At 43.6% G+C, this 23,799-nt stretch overlaps 2 protein-coding genes across 2 annotated transcripts; both read left to right on the forward strand.

Annotated features, from left to right (window-relative positions):
- The first annotated feature begins 2,843 nt into the window (after nucleotides 1-2,843).
- On the forward strand, nucleotides 2,844-7,144 carry LOC120029474 (leucine-rich repeat, immunoglobulin-like domain and transmembrane domain-containing protein 1). Its single transcript, XM_038974706.1, has 4 exons — nucleotides 2,844-2,968; nucleotides 3,445-3,908; nucleotides 5,312-5,617; nucleotides 6,060-7,144. Exons 1-4 carry the CDS (start codon nucleotides 2,844-2,846, stop codon nucleotides 7,142-7,144), a joined length of 1,980 nt encoding a protein of 659 aa, XP_038830634.1.
- A 3,561-nt stretch (nucleotides 7,145-10,705) lies between these two features.
- LOC120029342 (leucine-rich repeat, immunoglobulin-like domain and transmembrane domain-containing protein 2) lies at nucleotides 10,706-13,447 on the forward strand. Its single transcript, XM_038974576.1, has 3 exons — nucleotides 10,706-10,740; nucleotides 11,104-11,891; nucleotides 12,606-13,447. The coding sequence occupies exons 2-3, from the start codon at nucleotides 11,117-11,119 to the stop codon at nucleotides 13,445-13,447; spliced, it is 1,617 nt and encodes a 538-aa protein (XP_038830504.1). The 5' UTR covers nucleotides 10,706-10,740; nucleotides 11,104-11,116.
- Nucleotides 13,448-23,799: the final 10,352 nt, after the last annotated feature.

Below are 23,799 nucleotides of genomic sequence, written 5' to 3' on the forward strand. Positions count from 1 at the left end.
GGGTCAGTAGTTTGATATAAAGTGTCAGGAGGAGGAGTCAGTAGTTTGATATAAAGTATCAGGAGGAGGGGTCAGTAGTTTGATATAAAGTATCAGGAGAAGGGGTCAGTAGTTTGATATAAAGTATCAGGAGGAGGGGTCAGTAGTTTGATATAAAGTGTCAGGAGGAGGGGTCAGTAGTTTGATATAAAGTATCAGGAGGAGGGGTCAGTAGTTTGTTATAAAGTATCAGGAGGAGGGGTCAGTAGTTTGATATAAAGTATCAGGAGGAGGGGTCAGTAGTTTGATATAAAGTGTCAGGAGGAGGGGTCAGTAGTTTGATATAAAGTATCAGGAGGGGTCAGTAGTTTGATATAAAGTGTCAGGAGGAGGGGTCAGTAGTTTGATATAAAGTATCAGGAGGAGGGGTCAGTAGTTTGATATAAAGTATCAGGAGGGGTCAGTAGTTTGATATAAAGTATCAGGAGGAGGGGTCAGTAGTTTGATATAAAGTATCAGGAGGAGGGGTCAGTAGTTTGATATAAAGTGTCAGGAGGAGGGGTCAGTAGTTTGATATAAAGTATCAGGAGGAGGGGTCAGTAGTTTGATATAAAGTATCAGGAGGAGGGGTCAGTAGTTTGATATAAAGTATCAGGAGGAGGGGTCAGTAGTTTGATATAAAGTGTCAGGAGGAGGGGTCAGTAGTTTGATATAAAGTATCAGGAGGAGGGGTCAGTAGTTTGATATAAAGTATCAGGAGGAGGGGTCAGTAGTTTGATATAAAGTATCAGGAGGAGGGGTCAGTAGTTTGATATAAAGTATCAGGAGGAGGGGTCAGTAGTTTGATATAAAGTATCAGGAGGAGGGGTCAGTAGTTTGATATAAAGTATCAGGAGGAGGGGTCAGTAGTTTGATATAAAGTGTCAGGAGGAGGGGTCAGTAGTTTGTTATAAAGTATCAGGAGGAGGGGTCAGTAGTTTGATATAAAGTGTCAGGAGGAGGAGTCAGTAGTTTGATATAAAGTGTCAGGAGGAGGGGTCAGTAGTTTGATATAAAGTATCAGGAGGAGGGGTCAGTAGTTTGATATAAAGTATCAGGAGGAGGGGTCAGTAGTTTGATGTAAAGTATCAGGAGGAGGGGTCAGTAGTTTGATATAAAGTGTCAGGAGGAGGGGTCAGTAGTTTGATATAAAGTATCAGGAGGAGGGGTCAGTAGTTTGATATAAAGTATCAGGAGGAGGGGTCAGTAGTTTGATATAAAGTATCAGGAGGAGGGGTCAGTAGTTTTTTACCCACTAATATGTGACCAGACCTGCAGAAAAAAAAGTTTATATACATTAGAAGGATGAAGCAGCATAGTCCTAGAATATTGAAACGCGTCAGATGTCCCAGTAGAACACTGACTCACCAAAATATACAAATTAAGAGCATTTTTCAAACCTATCCAACGAATGGAACAATGTATTGTTTACCATTATTGTCACACCCTGGCCTTAGTTATCTTTGTTTTCATTATTATTTTAGTTAGGTCAGGGTGTGACATGGTGAATGTATGTGTTTTTGTAGTGTCTAGGGTGGTTGTAAGGTTAGGGGGTTTATTAGAGTAGTTGGGTTTATGTTTAGTATAGAGGTCTAGCTGTGTCTATGGTTGCCTGAAGGGTTCTCAATCAGAGACAGATGTCATTAATTGTCTCTGATTGGGAGCCATATTTAAGGCAGCCATAGGCACTAGGTTTTTGTGGGTAATTGTCTGTGTCTAGGTTGCATGTTTGCACTTAGTCTTTTGATAGCTTCACGTTTGTTGTTTTGTTTCGTTGTCCTTCTTCCAATTAAAGAGAAGATGTATTTTCCACACGCTGCGCCTTGGTCCGCTCTCTCTCCCTTTGACGATCGTGACAATTATTCTTCCATCCATTGGTCCTTTCCATGTTATTGAGGTTCCCACTGGGGTCTTGTTCTCCATACACCACTGTGCATTGTGGGATAGTAGGTGTGTGTTTTGATAATACTGGTGGATATGTTTTACCAGCGCGACTTTGTCACAGTAAAGTTTTCTTCTTCATAGATAACTTATGTAGCCTGAAAATATGGCACCCATTTTCGTACATTTGGGAGAGAAAAATAATAATGGGTTATCTGTCAAATCCATGGTATGCAACCGTATACTCTATATAATAATACAATAATTCTCGATTTAAAAATAAAAACTAAATGTTTTCTGATCCCTTAGAATCCCTGATGGCTATTTTCTTTTTGACCTGACTGAGTTTGATGTGAAAAATAAAAATGAGGGGTTTGGGAGTAAATTTGTGCTAATAATGAGGTTCTCAAAATATTTCATAAATGTATTGAAGCAAATCCCGTAAATTAAACATATGTATACTATTTATTACATGGTTATATTTTTTGGGTAACAATTATCAATGGGCAACAGTTTCCTTTTGCATTGCACTTAACTTAACATTCAATAGAATCCATAGCATACAGCGCGACTATAACAGTCAATGAACTGCCAAAACGAACCGTCCACTCCAATCTCCATAATAAACCCTCCAATAAACTATACGGAAGGGTTTTACTCTGTATATAAACAAAGCGAAACGACACAGCCTGCCTGTCATTTGCCATGGGGGCAATAATCGTGTCAAAGAAAATAAATCCTTTCCACTAATCCATGTCTATCCTTTTAATCTCTCAGGTTTCAGAACGACGTTCAGACCTGTATGAGGCACTGAGATAGCAACACGATGCATCGCTGGCTTGGAAGAACGAAATAAACATATATATTTATTTTTTTTCAAAAGATCTTGTAGTTTAGGTTGATAGTAGGCCTATATTTTGGTATATTATAGTTTGGGAGAGAAAATGTTTCGAGGTTTTAGTCTGGGTTTCTGTTTGGCATTATTTTGCTTCGGACCGTTTGTTTGCAGCGCGTGTCCGTCTCAATGTAACTGCTTCTTTCACAAATTATCAGATGGATCCAAAGCAAGGTAAAAACCAAATAAATTATTACAACAATTTAAATTGTGAACGTGAACAACTTCTAGTCTACATTATTTTTGTTGTGTGGTGGTGCGTAGTATGCAGGTAGTATGAGGTCAGTTTCTCTTCTACTCTCTTTAAAAAAAAATATATATATAGACCCAAGGATTAATTTGTAGTGCTCTAAGCCTCTTTCTTTGGTTCTAATGAATAGCCCTAAACCATGTTTTACTAACGTTTAGACCGAGGGAAAAAACAAGAAAGAAGGGAAAAAACTAAAGATTTAACAGATCAAATAAAACAATATGTAGGCTGATTTATTTATGCAGTAATTGTACGTCTACCCTCTGTCATGAACCCATACAAGGCCATGGTTAAATTCAGTTAAACTTGTAAAAAAGTTGAGTTATCTAAATTAACATGTTACAATCGGTTATACAGTGACTTTCAATAAAAATGTTTACCTTTCTCTCCATCTATCTAGGAGCGTACTTTGCAATGACCCACAGATTACCCTGGTCCCACCCAACTTCCCTGCAGACACCTCGAAACTGCGGATCGAGAAGACTGCCATCACAAAGATCTCCGGCGAAACCTTTCACTACCTCAACAGTTTGGAATTTCTCCGAGTGTCTTTCAATTCTCTGAACTCTTTGAATGTAGACAGCTTCCGTGGCCTGAGAAGTCTGGATGAGCTGAGACTGGAAGGGAACGCTCTCACCTCGTTCCCCTGGGAATCTCTGACTGATATGCCCGACCTGAGGCTACTGGACCTGCATAATAATAAGATATCGTCGATCCCGGCCGAGGCGACCATTTATATCAAGAACCTGACCTACCTGGACTTATCTAGCAACAGCCTAGCCACGGTTCCTCCTGAGGTTCTCTCTATGTGGTTATCTGTGAAACCGTCTCAAGAAGATGGGGACAGTTCCAAATACATTCTAGGTAAGGATCTGCTCGGCAATTAAAAACAATCTGTATTGACCTTTTAGGGAATCCCATTTGGTTTGCAAGCCAGGATGAAATAGAAGCCTTAAATTACATGCAATTGATACACAGGAAACGTGAGAAAGAAACGATGCCATCCACAACATTACAAACCAGGGTGGTTTTATCCCAAAATGCATTGCATGAGTACCTGTGGTGTGTTACGTAGCGTTAAATGAAACGTTGGAGGAGACATGCATCGGACATTTGAGAGTAGTAAAAATGATTACTCTAATTGTAGGAAAGGTAGCCATACTGTAGCGTTAATGAGAATACATTCACTAGTCTCACTTCAAACTAGTATGATTACTTCTACTTACTATTACGTCTCGCTAAAATGACTTTATACACACATAACACAAGGTTATAGTTCAGACGTTGCAAGAACAGTTGTCTAAAATGTGTTATCTACTACCAAGGTAGAACTGGTATTATCTACTACCAAGGTAGAACTGGTGTTATCTACTACCAAGGTAGAACTGGTGTTATCTACTACCAAGGTAGAACTGGTGTTATCTACTACCAAGGTAGAACTGGTGTTATCTACTACCAAGGTAGAACTGGTATTATCTACTACCAAGGTAGAACTGGTGTTATCTACTACCAAGGTAGAACTGGTGTTATCTACTACCAAGGTAGAACTGGTGTTATCTACTACCAAGGTAGAACTGGTATTATCTACTACCAAGGTAGAACTGGTGTTATCTACTACCAAGGTAGAACTGGTGTTATCTACTACCAAGGTAGAACTGGTGTTATCTACTACCAAGGTAGAACTGGTATTATCTACTACCAAGGTAGAACTGGTGTTATCTATTGCCATGCTAAAAGTAATGTTATCTATTGCCATGCTAAAAGTAATGGTATCTATTGCCATGCTAAAAGTAATGGTATCTATTGCAATGCTAAAAGTAATGTTATCTATTGCCATGCTAAAAGTAATGGTATCTATTGCCATGCTAAAAGTAATGTTATCTATTGCCATGCTAAAAGTAATGTTATCTATTGCCATGCTAAAAGTAATGTTATCTATTGCCATGCTAAAAGTAATGTTATATATTGCAATGCTAAAAGTAATGTTATCTATTGCCATGCTAAAAGTAATGTTATATATTGCAATGCTAAAAGTAATGGTATCTATTGCCATGCTAAAAGTAATGTTATATATTGCCATGCTAAAAGTAATGGTATCTATTGATAAAAGTGGTGTTGATTATTTATTTTCTTTTAGCTACCATTGTAGTTTCTTTACCTACCTTAGCTGAATGTACTGACTTTAAGTCACTCTGGATAAGAGCATCTGCTAAATGACTAAAATGTTTATATTCTGGTGAAATTATTTATTTTCTTCATCACTATAGGTCTCCATGACAACCCATGGCTATGTGACTGCCGGCTCTATGACCTGGTCCAGTTCCAGAAGTCTCCGTCGTCCTCTGTGGTTCTGATCGACACCAAGCTGCGCTGTGCTGATCCGGAGAGCCTGTCGGGGGTGCAGTTCAGCGAGACGGAGCTCCAGAGGTGCCAGGGGCCCCGTGTCCACACGGCTGTGGCCCGGGTCAGGAGCTCCCTGGGGAACAACGTCCTGCTACGCTGTGGGACCATCGGAGTCCCAGTACCAGAGCTGTCCTGGACTCGGGCAGACGGCAAACAGATGAACGGCACTGGTGAGATTCATTGATTTATTTATTGATTGATTGAATTTATTTAATGTGTAACACATAGATATACAGCCAAGAACAAGCAGTGGCTACATACGTTAAAAAGGGATGAAGGATAACAACAACAAAAGTTGTGCTCCAGGTTTAGTGTTTCTAAACCTGCTCCAGTCATGGCAGGTCTTAGCCTGATCCCAGATCTGTTTGTGCTGTCTTGGAAACTGTTTGGCATAGTTGGCAGGACAGCACAAACAGATCTGGGATCAGGCTAAGACCTGCCATGACTGAAGGCTAGGCATATGCCTGTTGCCTGAATAAGTAGCCAGTACTTAGGACATCTATTTTTGGTGTTGTAAAGTCAGAAGCTGAAATAGCCTAGATTACAGATGGATGGACGGTTTTCTTTTCACTAATCCTTCTAACTACTTTTTTGTTTGTATATATTTTACAGTTCAGGAAGAAGTTTCAAAGGAGGGAATCATTTGGTCCATCCTGAGTGTGCCTGCCGTCTCTTACCGGGACTCTGGAAAATACATGTGCAAAGCCACCAACTTCGTGGGGACTGCAGATGCCATCATCTCCCTGGTTATTACAGACTCCTTTAAAAATGAGGAACAAGGTGGCAGCTCCAAGACTAGAAACCAAAGAGGACGGAAAACCGGTGGGTTTGGGAAAGCTGCCTACCAGGAGAAACTTGTTGCCAGATACGTACCTCCACTAACCACCACGGCAGCCACGCCCATCATCGAGCCACTAGGTCCGAGTGGTTTCACAGGGAAGTATGATATCGAGAGCTACAGTATTTCGGACAGTGTGGCCGATGGACAGACACCCGGTCCTCCTGCCATGGAGCCGGCGATTAAGGAAGTGGAGAAGGAGGTTCTTAGCAACCTGGCAGCCAACGCCTCTTCTTTGCAGGCACCGGCGCCGCCGGAGAAACGGGTGGTACGATCGGTGAAGGTCATCGGGGACACCGATCACACCGTATCCCTGAACTGGCGGTCCCCGACGGCCAAGAACACCACCGAGTTCAGCGTCCTGTACGCCGTGTTCGGCGAGAGGGACATGCGGAGGATCAACGTAGACGTGGGAAAGAACCGTATCACCATCGACGGCCTTGTGCCAAGGACAAAGTACATCGCCTGCGTCTGCGTCAAAGGCCTGATCCCTAAGAAAGAGCAGTGTGTAATCTTTTCAACGGACGAGGCGGCCAGCGCAAGCGGCACCCAGAAACTCATTAACGTGGTGGTGATCACCGTGGCCTGCGTGATCGCTGTCCCCCTGACACTGATCGTCTGCTGCGGGGCACTCAAGAAGCGCTGTAAAAAGCTACTGGGGAGGAAATCCAAAGATATTCAAGACTCATACGTAACATTCGAGACCCTCTCCCCGGGACAGAAGCCTAAGGGGATGGAGGGGGAGTACCTTGCCAGGCAACAGCCAGGCGAGTCCAACAGACTGCTCTCTGCTAGGTCCAGTGTGGACTCTGAGGCTACTTGTAGGAATGAGGGACCCCCTAATGAGTACTTTTGTTGATACCAAATGAAGGCCTCAACTTTTACAGGGCAGAGAAGTCTGTCCTTTCCAAGCAGAACTTAAGTTGGTTGGTTGGTCTCTTCTGGCAACTGATGTACTGTAGATGAGTGAAACTGCTCAGAGACTGGGCAGAAATCAACGGACAGTTGCATGGACAAGTGTGGTAGATATGTGAGTCTAGATAAATAGGATAAATAAATGCTGACATAACTGTGATTATACAGCCTTGCAAGAAATACAGGCCAACCTTGACCTGGTGAACTGTAAAAAAACAGAAACTAATTTTTAATTTAAAATGTGGGAATAAAGCATTTTATATTTGTCATGCACTTTTAAGGAGGTACATAGTGTAAGCAGTTGGCTTTCTTTGAAATGGCACTAGGGTTACACAGTTATGCTAACTTTTGCAAAATTCCCAGGTTTTCCAGATATTCTTGGTGGAATAAGGAACCCAAAATGGCACGTTCTACCAGAATACATGAAACCCATCTTTTTAACGTAGATTTGTAAGGAGGAAGAGTAATGACAGTTATTCTGAAATGAATCTGACCTCAGAATTCTGGTAGTTTTTATTTGACAAAATAATGTACATGTAGAGTATTGGTGAAGCAACTCATATCTGTAGTGATATTTTGTACCTCTGTGTATTTACCATAAAAGTTAATGTGCCAGGTTTACTGTCTAATCAAACCTAACATACTATATATTTTGTAATATGTATCTATGATCTGATCTGATATACAGTACCAGTCAAAAGTTTGAACACACCTACTCATTGAAGGGTTTTTCTTTATTTTAAAACGTTTTTACATTGTAGAATAATGGTAAAGACATCAAAACTATGAAATAACACATATGGAATCATGTAGTAACAAAAAAGTGTTAAACAAATCAAAATAGGATTCTTCAAAGTAGCCACCCTTTGCCTTGATGACAGCTTTGCACACTCTTGGTATTCTCTCAACCAGCTTCACCTGGAATGCTTTTCCAACAGTCTTGAAGGAGTTTCCACATATGCTGAGCACTTGTTAGCTGCTTTTTCTTCACTCTGTGGTCCAACTCAGCCCAAAACATCTCAATTGGTTTGAGGTCAGGTGGTTGTGGAGGCCAGGTCATCTGATGCAGCACTCCATCACTCTCCTTCTTGGTCAAATAGCCCTTACACAGCCTGGAGGTGTGTTGAGTCATTGTCCTGTTGAAAAACAAATGCTTGTCCCACTAAGCACAAACCAGATGGGATGGCGTATCGCTGTTAAATGCTGTGGTAGCCATGCTGGTAAAGTGTGCCTTGAAATCTGAATAAATCACTGACAGTGTCACCAGCAAAGCACCCCCACACATCACACTACCACCTCCATGCTTCCCGGTGGGAACCACACATGAGAAGATCATCCGTTCACCTACTCTGCGTCTCACAAAGACAACGGTCTAATGTTCATTGCTCGTGTTTCTTGGCCCAAGCAAGTCTCTTCTTCTTATTGGTGCCCTTTAGTAGTGTTTTCTATGCAGCAATTCGACCATGAAAGCCTGATTCACGCAGACTCCTCTGAACAGTTGATGTTGAGATGTGTCTGTCACTTGAACTCAGTGAAGCATTTCTTTGGGCTGCAATCTGAGGTGCAGTTAACTCTAATGAACGTATCCTCTGCAGCAGAGGCAACTCTGGGTCTTCCTTTCCTGTGGCGGTCCTCATGAGTGCCAGTTTCATCATGGTGCTTGATAGATTTTGCAACTGCACTTGAAGAAACATTCAAAGTTCTTGAAATGTTACGGATTGACTGACCTTCATGTCTTAAAGTAATGATGGACTGTCGTTTCTCTTTGCTTACTTGAGCTGTTCTTGCCATAATATGGACTTGGTCTTTTACCAAAGAGGGCTATCTTCTGTATACCAACCCTACCTTGTCACAACACAACTGATTGGCTCAAATGCAGGAATTCATTTTAACAAGGCACACCTGTTAATTGAAATGCATTCCAGGTGACTACCTCTTGAAGCTGGTTGAGAGAATGCCAAGAGTGTGCAAAGCTGTCATCAAGGCAAAGGGTGGCTAATTTGAAAAATCTAAAATATATTTTTGATTTGTTTAACACTTTTGGTTACTACATGATTCCATATGTGTTATTTCATAGTTGTGATGTCTTCACTATTATTCTATAATGTAGAAAATTGTAAAAAAAAAAATAAAAAAAAACTCTTGAGTAGGTGTGTCCAAACTTTTGACTGGTACTGTATGTGTATAAATAAATCATTTTTATAAATGTTTGTGTCCTCTTAAATCCTTACCTGCTCTATAACAGCATATTCCTCCCCAGAACACTTTTACAACCATTTTTTACAAGCAAATCCGAGGATAGGTTCTGTGGTTCATCCTAATGGGGTGATATCCATCTGGTGTCAATTGTCAATTATCAAGAGGTGAAAACAGGCAGATGTAAACATTACGGTGCCAAGCCACAGCATGGCATAGCACCAGTATGCTCGGCAATAGCATAAGCTAAGTCTTAGTACATACACTATGATATAATATACATTTGAAGGGCTGACGAAGAAATTACAAGGAAACAAGTTGTGACCAGCAAGATGGCTAGCTGTTTTGTTTAGCGTATCGTATTGCCGCTGTCCACGGTGCTGATCACAACTTGATCGTTCGTCTTGGCCACTGTGGTCGTTTACTTTGTACAGTATCGTTTGCAGACTACGTACATATGTATCTGAAGACCTCTTCCATTCGTTCCTCAATTTAATAGCCATGGATCCTTTTGTTTCATGCAGTCTACAAATAATAGACGTTGGGTATATAGTGCCATTTTCTCAATGGTCTGCAGTAGCGCTGATCTATAGATTGCATATTGGACTTCCCGATGCTCTAAATCACTGTCAGTGCATATTTAATATCAAGTAATATTTTTTTCTGAAAAATCATATTATTTTCTGAAATGTCCCGTTCATTTATTAGGGATTAGGGAACATACATGTAGTGACACAGACAGTCTCTCAAGAGATCGCTTTATTGGTCAATTGCACACAAGGTTCAACAGAAATTTTGGGTTGCTAACCCAACCCCTCCGAAAGACATACACACCATACCGTACATGTAGGTTTTTTGGAGAAGTGCAGGGGGCTACCACACTGGGCGCCCGGTAAACTGTTGTTGTGGGGTGGGGGGTTAAGGGCATAACGGCAGATAATGGCATCTAGGATTTGATACCAGCAACCCTCCGGTTTTTCCAGTAGGACCCGGTTTTCAAACGGGCAACTCTCCGCTTGCCCCTCTAACCACTATGCTACCTGCCACCCCACAATGAGGATTATAGCTAAAAAAAAAAAGAAGACAAACTTTCAGCGTGTTTTAACATATCACTTGGTGTCTTAAAGGGATTGCATCAAGGAAGATTAAGGTAATAGGTTTACCTCTACCGTCCGTCCCTCCCTGTGGAGATGCTCTGCTCTAATGCTTCACATGGGTTTCTGTCTAAGGAATTATGGCCACCTTGTATACAGTATTAGCTATAGCTTGGGTATTCTATGAAGTAACTCCTGTCTCGACTTCTTGTTTACACGGCTGCTCTTGTACAAATGATAACTTGGGAAGGTAAGTTGTTTGTTGTCAGTTATTTTGTAGGCGACCTAGCTAATTTTGTACCGAGTTTCCTTACCGTGTCAGTACGTTATGCAGTATTGACTGATCAAGTGTAGGCTATTACTGAACTCAATGGTGGCTTTTCATGACTGATATTAACAATGGACAATATGGAGAGATAACATTTTACATTTACATTTTAGTCATTTAGCAGACGCTTTTATCCAGAGCGATTTACAGGAGCACATCCACAGATTTTCCACAAAGTCGGCACTTAACCGCTAGGCTACCTGCCACATGTGTCTATGAGAGGAATATAGATAACTTCCTCTAACCGTACTTTCATAACCCAGAATGTTTTGGTTTTATTTTTAGATCTTTACTTTGTATGGAAACCGCCATGGGACGAATCCCAGACAACGTCCCAAATCATTTCAGTAAAATTCGAATAGAGAATTCCCACCTGACCGAATTACCCCGCGGCTCCTTCTCTAAAGTTACTGCCTTGGCGTCTCTATGGTTGAATTTCAACGACATCACCCTAATGAACATCAAGAGTCTCGAAGGGCTGACGAATTTAACGGAACTGCGGCTCCAGGGAAACAAGCTGCGTTCAGTCCCATGGACAGCATTCCAGGACACGCCGAACCTGAACATTTTGGACCTGAAACTCAATCGACTAGACGTGCTCCCGGAATCCGCCCTGAGACAACTACCAGGCTTGACCTATTTAGACCTATCCTTCAATCAGCTTACTGTCATATCCAGGGATGTCTTCCTCAACTGGCCTCTCATCAACAGGCAGGAGAGAAAAGGACGTAAAGAGGCCAGCAGTGGAGAGGCCAACGTCGTTTTAGCGCTGCACGACAACCCTTGGCTATGTGACTGCCGCCTCAAAGGTTTCGTTGAGTTTATCAAAACCATTAGTCCACCTCTGATTCTGATGAACTCGTACCTGACGTGCACAGGCCCGAGTTCCAGGGCGGGGAAGTTCTTCCACGAAGTCGGTTTGAAAACATGTATGAAGCCCGAGGCGTCAGCCTCAGAAACCAACATGACAGTGTCACTGGGGGACAAGGTAACCCTCCAGTGCTTAGTCAAAGCCAGGCCTGAACCCTCCATCCATTGGTCATACAACCTGAAGATTATAAAGGGATTTACTGGTAAGGTTTTATTTAATTGCAAATTCTAGGCTACCGTCCATTAGATCGCTGTGACTTTGCTGCAGTGGGGTATTTACCATGATATCATATGCCAGTCATAGTTTATTGTAAACTACACCACTTTGATGATAGGATTTGGGGACAAGCAGGCTAATGCATGTGTATGTCATTCATGACTTTGGTAGGCTGTTGATGTTTCTATGTTTCCAAGTAGAAAAGCCGCCATAGATTGATTGCAACAGTGTGTCACAGCTTTTCTTGTAGGCAAACTCATAGGCAAACTCAACAATACCGCCTAGTTAACCCACTTTTCCCCAGGCGCCCGAAGACGTAGATGTCGATTATTTCAGCCCCATCCGTACCTCTCTCGTTCAGAGGGGTTGGGTTAAATGTGGAAGAAACATTTCAGTTGAATGCATTCAGCTGTACAACTGACTAGGTATCCCCTCTTTCCCTTTTCGTAATGCAACATATTACTGTAAATACTGTAAATATACAAGATGTACATGTTTAAACACCAACAACTCAACTCCCACAGTAATGAATGCAGATCTTTCTTGTTTATTAAGTTGTAACATCCCATTGGGCACAGATGTCAATTCAACGTCTATTCCACGTTGGTTCAACGTCATTTCACTTAAATGACTTGGATACAACGTTGATTCAACCAGTGTATGCAAAGTGGGATAATTCTCCTTTTCTCTCCCTCTTCAGTGTCAGAGACCCGTATGGACGATGAGACCATCAGATCTCAGCTGGTCATCCCATCCCTGCACCTGGAAGACCGAGGCGTCTACACCTGCTTCGCCAACAACTTTATCGGCAACTTCTCCGTCAGTTTCCTAATCAACATCAAGTCTTTCAACGCCTCCTCCTCCGGCGGTGCCGCCATGTCTCGTCTCCCGTTCCCGCTGTCCTCAACCGACGAGAACGTCTACATCGACATCCGCATCTCCAAGCAGACGGTCTACGGCATCACTCTGGAGTGGTACGCTGCGACGGACAACCCGGCAGAGACCTGGTTCACCATCCACTTGGGGAAATACCACTCTGACAAAAAGGAGTTGACATACATCGGGCCAGGCATCAACACCTATGAGGTCAACGACCTCCTACCGGTTAGTAAATACGAGGTGTGTGTGACGCTGAAGAACCAGACACCTCGCGCCGGTCAGTGCATCGTGTTCTTAACAGGAAGTGACATCGGCCAGCTGGAACAACGGGAGAAGTTCATCCATATTGTTGTGATCATGTGTGCCATGGTGCTGGCGGTGCCCGTGGGGATGTACGCCTGCACCACCGACACTAGATGTAAGTTCAGCTACCTGGACCGCTGTACGGAGCAGTGTAAGAGGAGGAGGAGGCAGGAGAAGACCCTGAGGACCAATGGGGAGAGACAGGGGACCTTCGACAGCCTCCAAGCCCCCAGCGATGAAGGACTCTGTCGTGACTCTGAAGAGGTGATGATGAAGAGGAGGTCCTCCCAGGATAAAAACAACCACAAGGGCAAAGCACAAGATCCACAAGAGACAAACATTGGAGCAAAGCTTTATTAGCTCTAGGTTTAACGTAAAAAAAAAAAATGAAATGTACAAAGATACCTAGAGGTAAAAATAGGGAGCAGTCTTCTGTGAAGTGAAGCTTTTCGGAAACACATCTGTACAGCTACACGTTATGAAGACTGAAATGCCTTTCTTCAATGACTGTAGGGAAGAGTATATTGTTTTATCAAAATGCCCTGTCTGTAAAGTAATCAAATGTTTATATTTTTCAAGTTTATATGCTGTATCTTTGGGATATGTGTTTTTTTTTTAGCTTCATTGTTCTTCTCTGTTTTAAAAAGAAATAACTAATCTGACAAGAAATCACGAATGTTGCTTCTATACATGTAATATCGTTGAAATATTTCCTTGTCTTCAGAATGTCATGAAGTGTATTCTGCTCATTGAAAATAATTATTTCAGAGCCACATCAGGTTCATTCAAATATACAATAACCATGCCTTTGCACTACGACCTTTGTAGTGAATAAGGCCTCTTTGCTATTGTAGACATGATCTTAACCATGTCTTCCAGAGAGAACAGGATTCTATACTTAGATCTTAACCATGTCTCTCAGGGAGAATAGGGTTCTATACTTAGATCTTAACCATGTCTCTCAGGGAGAATAGGGTTCTATACTTAGATCTTAACCATGTCTCTCAGTGAGAATAGGGTTCTATACTTAGATCTTAACCATGTCTCTCAGTGAGAATAGGGTTCTATACTTAGATCTTAACCATGTCTCTCAGGGAGAATAGGGTTCTATACTTAGATCTTAACCATGTCTCTCAGGGAGAATAGGGTTCTATACTTAGATCTTAACCATGTCTCTCAGGGAGAATAGGGTTCTATACTTAGATCTTAACCATGTCTCAGAGAGAATAGGGTTCTACTTAGATCTTAACCATGTCTCTCAGAGAGAATAGGGTTCTATACTTAGATCTTAACCATGTCTCTCAGAGAGAATAGGGTTCTATACTTAGATCTTAACCATGTCTCAGAGAGAATAGGGTTCTACTTAGATCTTAACCATGTCTCTCAGAGAGAATAGGCAACATGAGATCTTCTCTGAGTGACTGCATTAGATTATCCTTTCTGATATCTATTTTTTATACAGTACCAGTCAAAAGTTTGGACACACCTACTCATTCAAGGGTTTTTATTTATTTTTACTATTTTCTACATTGTAGAATAATAGTGAAGACATCAAAACTATGAAATAACACTTATGGAATCACGTAGCAACCAAAATAGTGTTAAACAAATCAAAATATATTTTAGCATTTAGATCTCAACCAGCTTCACCTGGAATGCTTTTCCAACAGTTTTAAAGGAGTTCCCACATCTTGGCTGCTTTTCCTTCACTCTGCGGACCAACTCATCCCAAACCATCTCAATTGGGTTGAGGTTGGGTGATTGTGGAGGCAAGGTCATCTGATGCAGCACTCCATCACTCTCCTTCTTGGTCAAATAGTCCTTAAACAGCCTGTGGATGTGTTGGGTTATTGTCCTGTTGAAAAACAAATGATTGTCCCACTAAGTGCAAACCAGATGGGATGGCGTATCGCTGCAGAATGCTGTGGTAGCCATGTTGGTTAAGTGTGCCTTGAATTCTAAATAAATCACAGATAGTGTCACCAGCAAAGCACCCCCACACCATCACACCTCCTCCTCCATGCTTCACGGTGGGAACAACACCTCCTCCTCCATGCTTCACGGTGGGAACAACACCTCCTCCATGCTTCACGGTGGGAACAACACCTCCTCCTCCATGCTTCACAGTGGGAACAACACCTCCTCCTCCATGCTTCACGGTGGGAACAACACCTCCTCCTCCATGCTTCACGGTGGGAACCACACATGCGGAGATCAGCCGTTCACCTACTCTGCGTCTCACAAAGGCACGGCGATTGAACCAAAAATCTCAAATTTGACCAAAGGACAGATTTCTACCGGTCTAATGTCCATTGCTTGTGTTTCTTGGCCCAAACTAGTCTCTTCATCTTATTGGTGTCCTTTAGTAGTGTTTTTTATGCAGCAATTCAACCATGAAGGCCTGATTCATGCAGACTCCTCTGAACAGTTGATGTTGTCACTTGAACTCAGTGAAGCATTTATTTGGGCTGCAGTCTGAGATACAGTTAACTCTAATTAACTTTTCTTCTGCAGCAGATGTATTTCTGGGTCTTCCTTTCCTGTGGCGGTCCTCATGAGAGGAGGGTTTCATCATAACGCTTGATGGTATTTCCAACTGCACTTGAAGAAACTTTCGAAGTTCTGGAAATTTTCCGTTTTGAAGTAATGATGGACTGTCGCTTCTCTTTGCTTATTTGAGCTGTTCTTGCCATAATATGGACTTGGTCTTTTACCAAATAGGGCCATCTTCTGTATACAAACCCTACCTTGTCACAACACAACTGATTGGCTCAAACGCATTAAGAAGGAAAGAAATTCTAGAAATTAACTTTTAACAAGGCACACCTGTTAATTGAAATGCAATCCAGGTGACTACCTCATGAAGCTGGTTGAGAGAATGCCAAGAGTGTGCAAAGCTGTCATCAAGTCAAAGAGTGGCTACTTTGAAGAATCTCAAATATAAAATGTATTTTGATTTGTTTAACATTCTTTTGGTTACTACATGATTCCATATGTGTTATTTCATAGTTTTGATGTCTTCACTATTATTCTACAATGTAGAAAATTGTAAAAAATAAAGAAAAACTCTTGAGTGAGTAGGTGTGTCCAAACTTTTGACTGGTACTGTTTATAAAATAGACATTATCTGTCACATTAGGGGGTAAAAAGTCTACTCTTAAATTGACTTGAATGTACTTTTGTATTCAACAATGGCCTAAAATATCTGTCTTTCACATGCCAATGTGATCCAAACCTGTATAGTCTTCAATAAATTCACATCTATTGTGGAGTTGAAGATATTCTATTTCTGTGATTTGTATCACCATACTTTTATGTCTTTCACTTTATTAAGTTAACATTTCCGGTAACTTTTCCAAAATGTTTAGGTTTTCCAGATATCCCAGTTGGAAGATTCCCGGAATCGGGAGAGAATATGCAGGAAATCCGGATTTTGCTTATCCCGAGCCTACTAAACTGACTGGGGTTGGTTTGACTACTAAACTGACTGGGGTTGGTTTGACTACTAAACTGACTGGGGTTGGTTTGACTACTGAACTGACTGAGGTTGGTTTGACTACTGAACTGACTGGGGTTGGTTTGACTACTAAACTGACTGGGGTTGGTTTGACTACTGAACTGACTGAGGTTGGTTTGACTACTGAACTGACTGGGGTTGGTTTGACTACTGAACTGACTGGGGTTGGTTTGACTACTGAACTGACTGAGGTTGGTTTGACTACTAAACTGACGGGGGTTGGTTTGACTACTAAACTGACTGGGGTTGGTTTGACTACTGAACTGACTGGGGTTGGTTTGACTACTAAACTGACTGGGGTTGGTTTGACTACTAAACTGACTGTGGTTGGTTTGACTACTAAACTGACTGGGGTTGGTTTGACTACTAAACTGACTGGGGTTGGTTTGACTACTAAACTGACTGGGGTTGGTTTGACTACTAAACTGACTGGGGTTGGTTTGACTACTAAACTGACTGGGGTTGGTTTGACTACTAAACTGACTGGGGTTGGTTTGACTACTGAACTGATGGGTTGGTTTGACTACTGAACTGACAGGTTGGTTTGACTACTAAACTGACGGGTTGGTTTGACTACTGAACTGACGGGTTGGTTTGACTACTGAACTGACTGAGGTTGGTTTGACTACTGAACTGACAGGTTGGTTTGACTACTGAACTGACAGGTTGGTTTGACTACTAAACTGACTGAGGTTGGTTTGACTACTGAACTGACAGGTTGGTTTGACTACTGAACTGACAGGTTGGTTTGACTACTGAACTGACAGGTTGGTTTGACTACTGAACTGACTGAGGTTGGTTTGACTACTAAACTGACAGGTTGGTTTGACTACTGAACTGACTGAGGTTGGTTTGACTACTGAACTGACTGAGGTTGGTTTGACTACTAAACTGACAGGTTGGTTTGACTACTAAACTGACAGGTTGGTTTGACTACTGAACTGACTGAGGTTGGTTTGACTACTGAACTGACTGAGGTTGGTTTGACTACTGAACTGACTGAGGTTGGTTTGACTACTGAACTGACAGGTTGGTTTGATTACTAAACTGACAGGTTGGTTTGACTACTGAACTGACTGAGGTTGGTTTGACTACTAAACTGACAGGTTGGTTTGACTACTAAACTGACAGGTTGGTTTGACTACTGAACTGACTGAGGTTGGTTTGACTACTGAACTGACAGGTTGGTTTGACTACTAAACTGACTGAGGTTGGTTTGACTACTAAACTGACTGAGGTTGGTTTGACTACTAAACTGACTGGGGTTGGTTTGACTACTGAACTGACTGAGGTTGGTTTGACTACTAAACTGACTGAGGTTGGTTTGACTACTGAACTGACAGGTTGGTTTGACTACTAAACTGACTGAGGTTGGTTTGACTACTAAACTGACTGAGGTTGGTTTGACTACTAAACTGACTGAGGTTGGTTTGACTACTGAACTGACTGAGGTTGGTTTGACTACTATATTGACTGGGGTTGGTTTGACTACTAAACTGACTGAGGTTGGTTTGACTACTGAACTGACTGAGGTTGGTTTGACTACTGAACTGACTGAGGTTGGTTTGACTACTAAACTGACTGGGGTTGGTTTGACTACTGAACTGACTGGGGTTGGTTTGACTACTAAACTGACTGGGGTTGGTTTGACTACTAAACTGACTGAGGTTGGTTTGACTACTAAACTGACTGAGGTTGGTTTGACTACTAAACTGACTGAGGTTGGTTTGACTACTGAACTGACTGAGGTTGGTTTGACTACTAAACTGACTGAGGTTGGTTTGACTACTGAACTGACTGGGGTTGGTTTGACTACTAAACTGACTGAGGTTGGTTTGACTACTAAACTGACTGAGGTTGGTTTGACTACTAAACTGACTGAGGTTGGTTTGACTACTGAACTGACTGAGGTTGGTTTGACTACTAAACTGACTGAGGTTGGTTTGACTACTAAACTGACTGAGGTTGGTTTGACTACTAAACTGACTGAGGTTGGTTTGACTACTAAACTGACTGAGGTTGGTTTGACTACTAAACTGACTGAGGTTGGTTTGACTACTAAACTGACTGAGGTTGGTTTGACTACTAAACTGACTGAGGTTGGTTTGACTACTAAACTGACTGAGGTTGGTTTGACTACTAAACTGACTGAGGTTGGTTTGACTACTAAACTGACTGAGGTTGGTTTGACTAAGGAAGATGGTGCAGGTCAAATGAATACAGTATAGGGTGTTAATGTTAAGGTTTAAGCAAGCAATAGGGTTCAATCTAAAGGGTTAATATCATTGACATTGGTCAGGTTACCCTTATGGAAAAAACACATGAATTTCACATGTGATCACTTGACCTATTGTGAAGTTAATGTGATAATGTGACAACATGTAAAAGCAACATGTGATAAGACTACACGTGAAAACATTTGAGCACATGTTAAATAAATGTAACAACATGAGGATGCAAAATTCTCCATGATTCTCCATGAAACGTGACGTGAAACATTTAAATGATTTTCACATGTGAAACGGCAAATTAGATTTTTACATGTGAAAATACAATTCCACTTGTTAGGTTTTCACATGTGAAATTTTTGTACATGTAAAATGCTAATTCGATTTTCACATGTAGTTTTTCCATAAAGGTACACAGGGACAGTGCGGAAACCAGCATTAACTTAGGAGGAGGACAATAACAAATAGCCTGGATGACGGCTATAGTGTAAATTACCTTTAAAAGTCAAGTACAATGCATTTGTCGACAACACGCCTTTGATTGAATAATGACGTACAGTACTATACCTATCGACACAAACATTTATTTTATTTACTTTATTGGTCATTTATTGCAGCACACAAAATCATATTTTTTCTTCTCATTTATTTTTTCTTTTTCTTTCACACCAAATACCAACATACACATACGAATAAATTACAGACGCAGACAAACAACGACTATATTGCCTCTGCCCAGACCCGCATGGTCACTCCTCCATCCCTAGTACCTGCATGGTCACTCCTCCATCCCTAGTTCCTGCATGGTCACTCCTCCATCCCTAGTACCTGCATGGTCACTCCTCCATCCCTAGTTCCTGCATGGTCACTCCTCCATCCCTAGTTCCTGCATGGTCACTCCTCCATCCCTAGTTCCTGCATGGTCACTCCTCCATCCCTAGTACCTGCATGGTCACTCCGCCATCCCTAGTTCCTGCATGGTCACTCCTCCATCCCTAGTACCCGCATGGTCACTCCTCCATCCCTAGTACCTGCAGGGTCACTCTTCCATCCCTAGTACCTGCATGGTCACTCTTCCATCCCTAGTACCTGCATGGTCACTCTTCCATCCCTAGTACCCGCATGGTCACTCCTCCATCCCTAGTACCTACATGGTCACTCCTCTATCCCTAGTACCTGCATGGTCACTCCTCTATCCCTAGTACCTGCATGGTCACTCCTCCATCCCTAGTACCTGCATGGTCACTCCTCCATCCCTAGTTCCTGCATGGTCACTCCTCCATCCCTAGTACCTGCATGGTCACTCCTCCATCCCTAGTTCCTGCATGGTCACTCCTCTATCCCTAGTTCCTGCATGGTCACTCCTCCATCCCTAGTTCCTGCATGGTCACTCCTCCATCCCTAGTACCTGCATGGTCACTCCTCCATCCCTAGTTCCTGCATGGTCACTCCTCCATCCCTAGTACCCGCATGGTCACTCCTCCATCCCTAGTACCTGCAGGGTCACTCTTCCATCCCTAGTACCTGCATGGTCACTCTTCCATCCCTAGTACCTGCATGGTCACTCCTCCATCCCTAGTTCCTGCATGGTCACTCCTCCATCCCTAGTACCTGCATGGTCACTCCTCTATCCCTAGTACCTGCATGGTCACTCCTCCATCCCTAGTACCTACATGGTCACTCCTCCATCCCTAGTACCCGCATGGTCACTCCTCCATCCCTAGTACCTGCATGGTCACTCTTCCATCCCTAGTACCTGCATGGTCACTCCTCCATCCCTAGTTCCTGCATGGTCACTCCTCCATCCCTAGTACCTGCATGGTCACTCCTCTATCCCTAGTACCTGCATGGTCACTCCTCCATCCCTAGTACCTACATGGTCACTCCTCCATCCCTAGTACCTGCATGGTCACTCCTCCATCCCTAGTACCTACATGGTCACTCCTCCATCCCTAGTACCTGCATGGTCACTCCTCCATCCCTAGTACCTGCATGGTCACTCCTCCATCCCTAGTACCTGCATGGTCACTCCTCTATCCCTAGTACCCGCATGGTCACTCCTCCATCCCTAGTACCTACATGGTCACTCCTCTATCCCTAGTACCTGCATGGTCACTCCTCTATCCCTAGTACCTGCATGGTCACTCCTCCATCCCTAGTACCTACATGGTCACTCCTCCATCCCTAGTACCTACATGGTCACTCCTCCATCCCTACTGTAGTACCTACATGGTCACTCCTCCATCCCTAGTACCTGCATGGTCACTCCTCCATCCCTAGTACCCGCATGGTCACTCCTCCATCCCTAGTACCTACATGGTCACTCCTCCATCCCTAGTACCTACATGGTCACTCCTCCATCCCTAGTACCTACATGGTCACTCCTCCATCCCTAGTACCTACATGGTCACTCCTCCATCCCTAGTACCTACATGGTCACTCCTCCATCCCTAGTACCCGCATGGTCACTCCTCCATCCCTAGTACCTACATGGTCACTCCTCCATCCCTAGTACCTACATGGTCACTCCTCCATCCCTAGTACCTACATGGTCACTCCTCCATCCCTAGTACCTACATGGTCACTCCTCCATCCCTAGTACCTACATGGTCACTCCTCCATCCCTAGTACCTACATGGTCACTCCTCCATCCCTAGTACCTACATGGTCACTCCTCCATCCCTAGTACCTACATGGTCACTCCTCCATCCCTAGTACCTACATGGTCACTCCTCCATCCCTAGTACCTACATGGTCACTCCTCCATCCCTAGTACCTACATGGTCACTCCTCCATCCCTAGTTCCTGCATGGTCACTCCTCCATCCCTAGTACCTACATGGTCACTCCTCCATCCCTAGTACCTACATGGTCACTCCTCCATCCCTAGTACCTACATGGTCACTCCTCCATCCCTAGTACCTACATGGTCACTCCTCCATCCCTAGTACCTGCATGGTCACTCCTTCATCCCCAGTACCTGCATGGTCACTCCTCCATCCCTAGTACCTACATGGTCACTCCTCCATCCCTAGTACCTGCATGGTCACTCCTCCATCCCTAGTACCTACATGGTCACTCCTCCATCCCTAGTACCTACATGGTCACTCCTCCATCCCTAGTACCTACATGGTCACTCCTCCATCCCTAGTACCTACATGGTCACTCCTTCATCCCCAGTACCTGCATGGTCACTCCTCCATCCCTAGTACCTACATGGTCACTCCTCCATCCCTAGTACCTGCATGGTCACTCCTCCATCCCTAGTACCTACATGGTCACTCCTCCATCCCTAGTACCTGCATGGTCACTCCTCCATCCCTAGTACCTACATGGTCACTCCTCTATCCCTAGTACCTACATGGTCACTCCTCTATCCCTAGTACCTACATGGTCACTCCTCCATCCCTAGTACCTACATGGTCACTCCTCCATCCCTAGTACCTACATGGTCACTCCTTCATCCCCAGTACCTGCATGGTCACTCCTCCATCCCTAGTACCTACATGGTCACTCCTCCATCCCTAGTACCTGCATGGTCACTCCTCCATCCCTAGTACCTACATGGTCACTCCTCCATCCCTAGTACCTGCATGGTCACTCCTCCATCCCTAGTACCTACATGGTCACTCCTCTATCCCTAGTACCTACATGGTCACTCCTCTATCCCTAGTACCTACATGGTCACTCCTCTATCCCTAGTACCTACATGGTCACTCCTCCATCCCTAGTACCTACATGGTCACTCCTCCATCCCTACTGTAGTACCTGCATGGTCACTCCTCCATCCCTACTGTAGTACCTACATGGTCACTCCTCCATCCCTAGTACCTACATGGTCACTCCTCCATCCCTACTGTAGTACCTGCATGGTCACTCCTCCATCCCTACTGTAGTACCTACATGGTCACTCCTCCATCCCTAGTACCTACATGGTCACTCCTCCATCCCTAGTACCTACATGGTCTCTCCTCCATCCCTAGTACCTGCATGGTCACTCCTCCATCCCTAGTACCTACATGGTCACTCCTCCATCCCTAGTACCTGCATGGTCACTCCTCCATCCCTAGTACCTACATGGTCACTCCTCCATCCCTAGTACCTACATGGTCACTCCTCCATCCCTAGTACCTGCATGGTCACTCCTCCATCCCTAGTACCCGCATGGTCACTCCTTCATCCCTAGTACCCGCATGGTCACTCCTTCATCCCTAGTACCCGCATGGTCACTCCTTCATCCCCAGTACCTACATGGTCACTCCTCCATCCCTAGTACCTACATGGTCACTCCTTCATCCCCAGTACCTACATGGTCACTCCTCCATCCCTAGTACCTACATGGTCACTCCTTCATCCCCAGTACCTACATGGTCACTCCTCCATCCCTAGTACCTACATGGTCACTCCTCCATCCCTAGTACCCGCATGGTCACTCCTTCATCCCTAGTACCCGCATGGTCACTCCTTCATCCCTAGTACCCGCATGGTCACTCCTTCATCCCCAGTACCTACATGGTCACTCCTTCATCCCTAGTACCCGCATGGTCACTCCTTCATCCCCAGTACCTACATGGTCACTCCTCCATCCCTAGTACCTACATGGTCACTCCTCTATCCCTAGTACCTACATGGTCACTCCTCCATCCCTAGTACCTACATGGTCTCTCCTCCATCCCTAGTACCTACATGGTCACTCCTCCATCCCTAGTACCTACATGGTCACTCCTCTATCCCTAGTACCTACATGGTCCCTCCTCCATCCCTAGTACCTACATGGTCACTCCTCCATCCCTAGTACCTACATGGTCACTCCTCTATCCCTAGTACCTACATGGTCACTCCTCCATCCCTAGTACCTACATGGTCACTCCTTCATCCCTAGTACCCGCATGGTCACTCCTCCATCCCTAGTACCTACATGGTCACTCCTTCATCCCTAGTACCTACATGGTCACTCCTCCATCCCTA

This window comes from Salvelinus namaycush, chromosome 35 (genome assembly GCF_016432855.1).
Source record: "Salvelinus namaycush isolate Seneca chromosome 35, SaNama_1.0, whole genome shotgun sequence".
Taxonomy (NCBI): domain Eukaryota; kingdom Metazoa; phylum Chordata; class Actinopteri; order Salmoniformes; family Salmonidae; genus Salvelinus; species Salvelinus namaycush.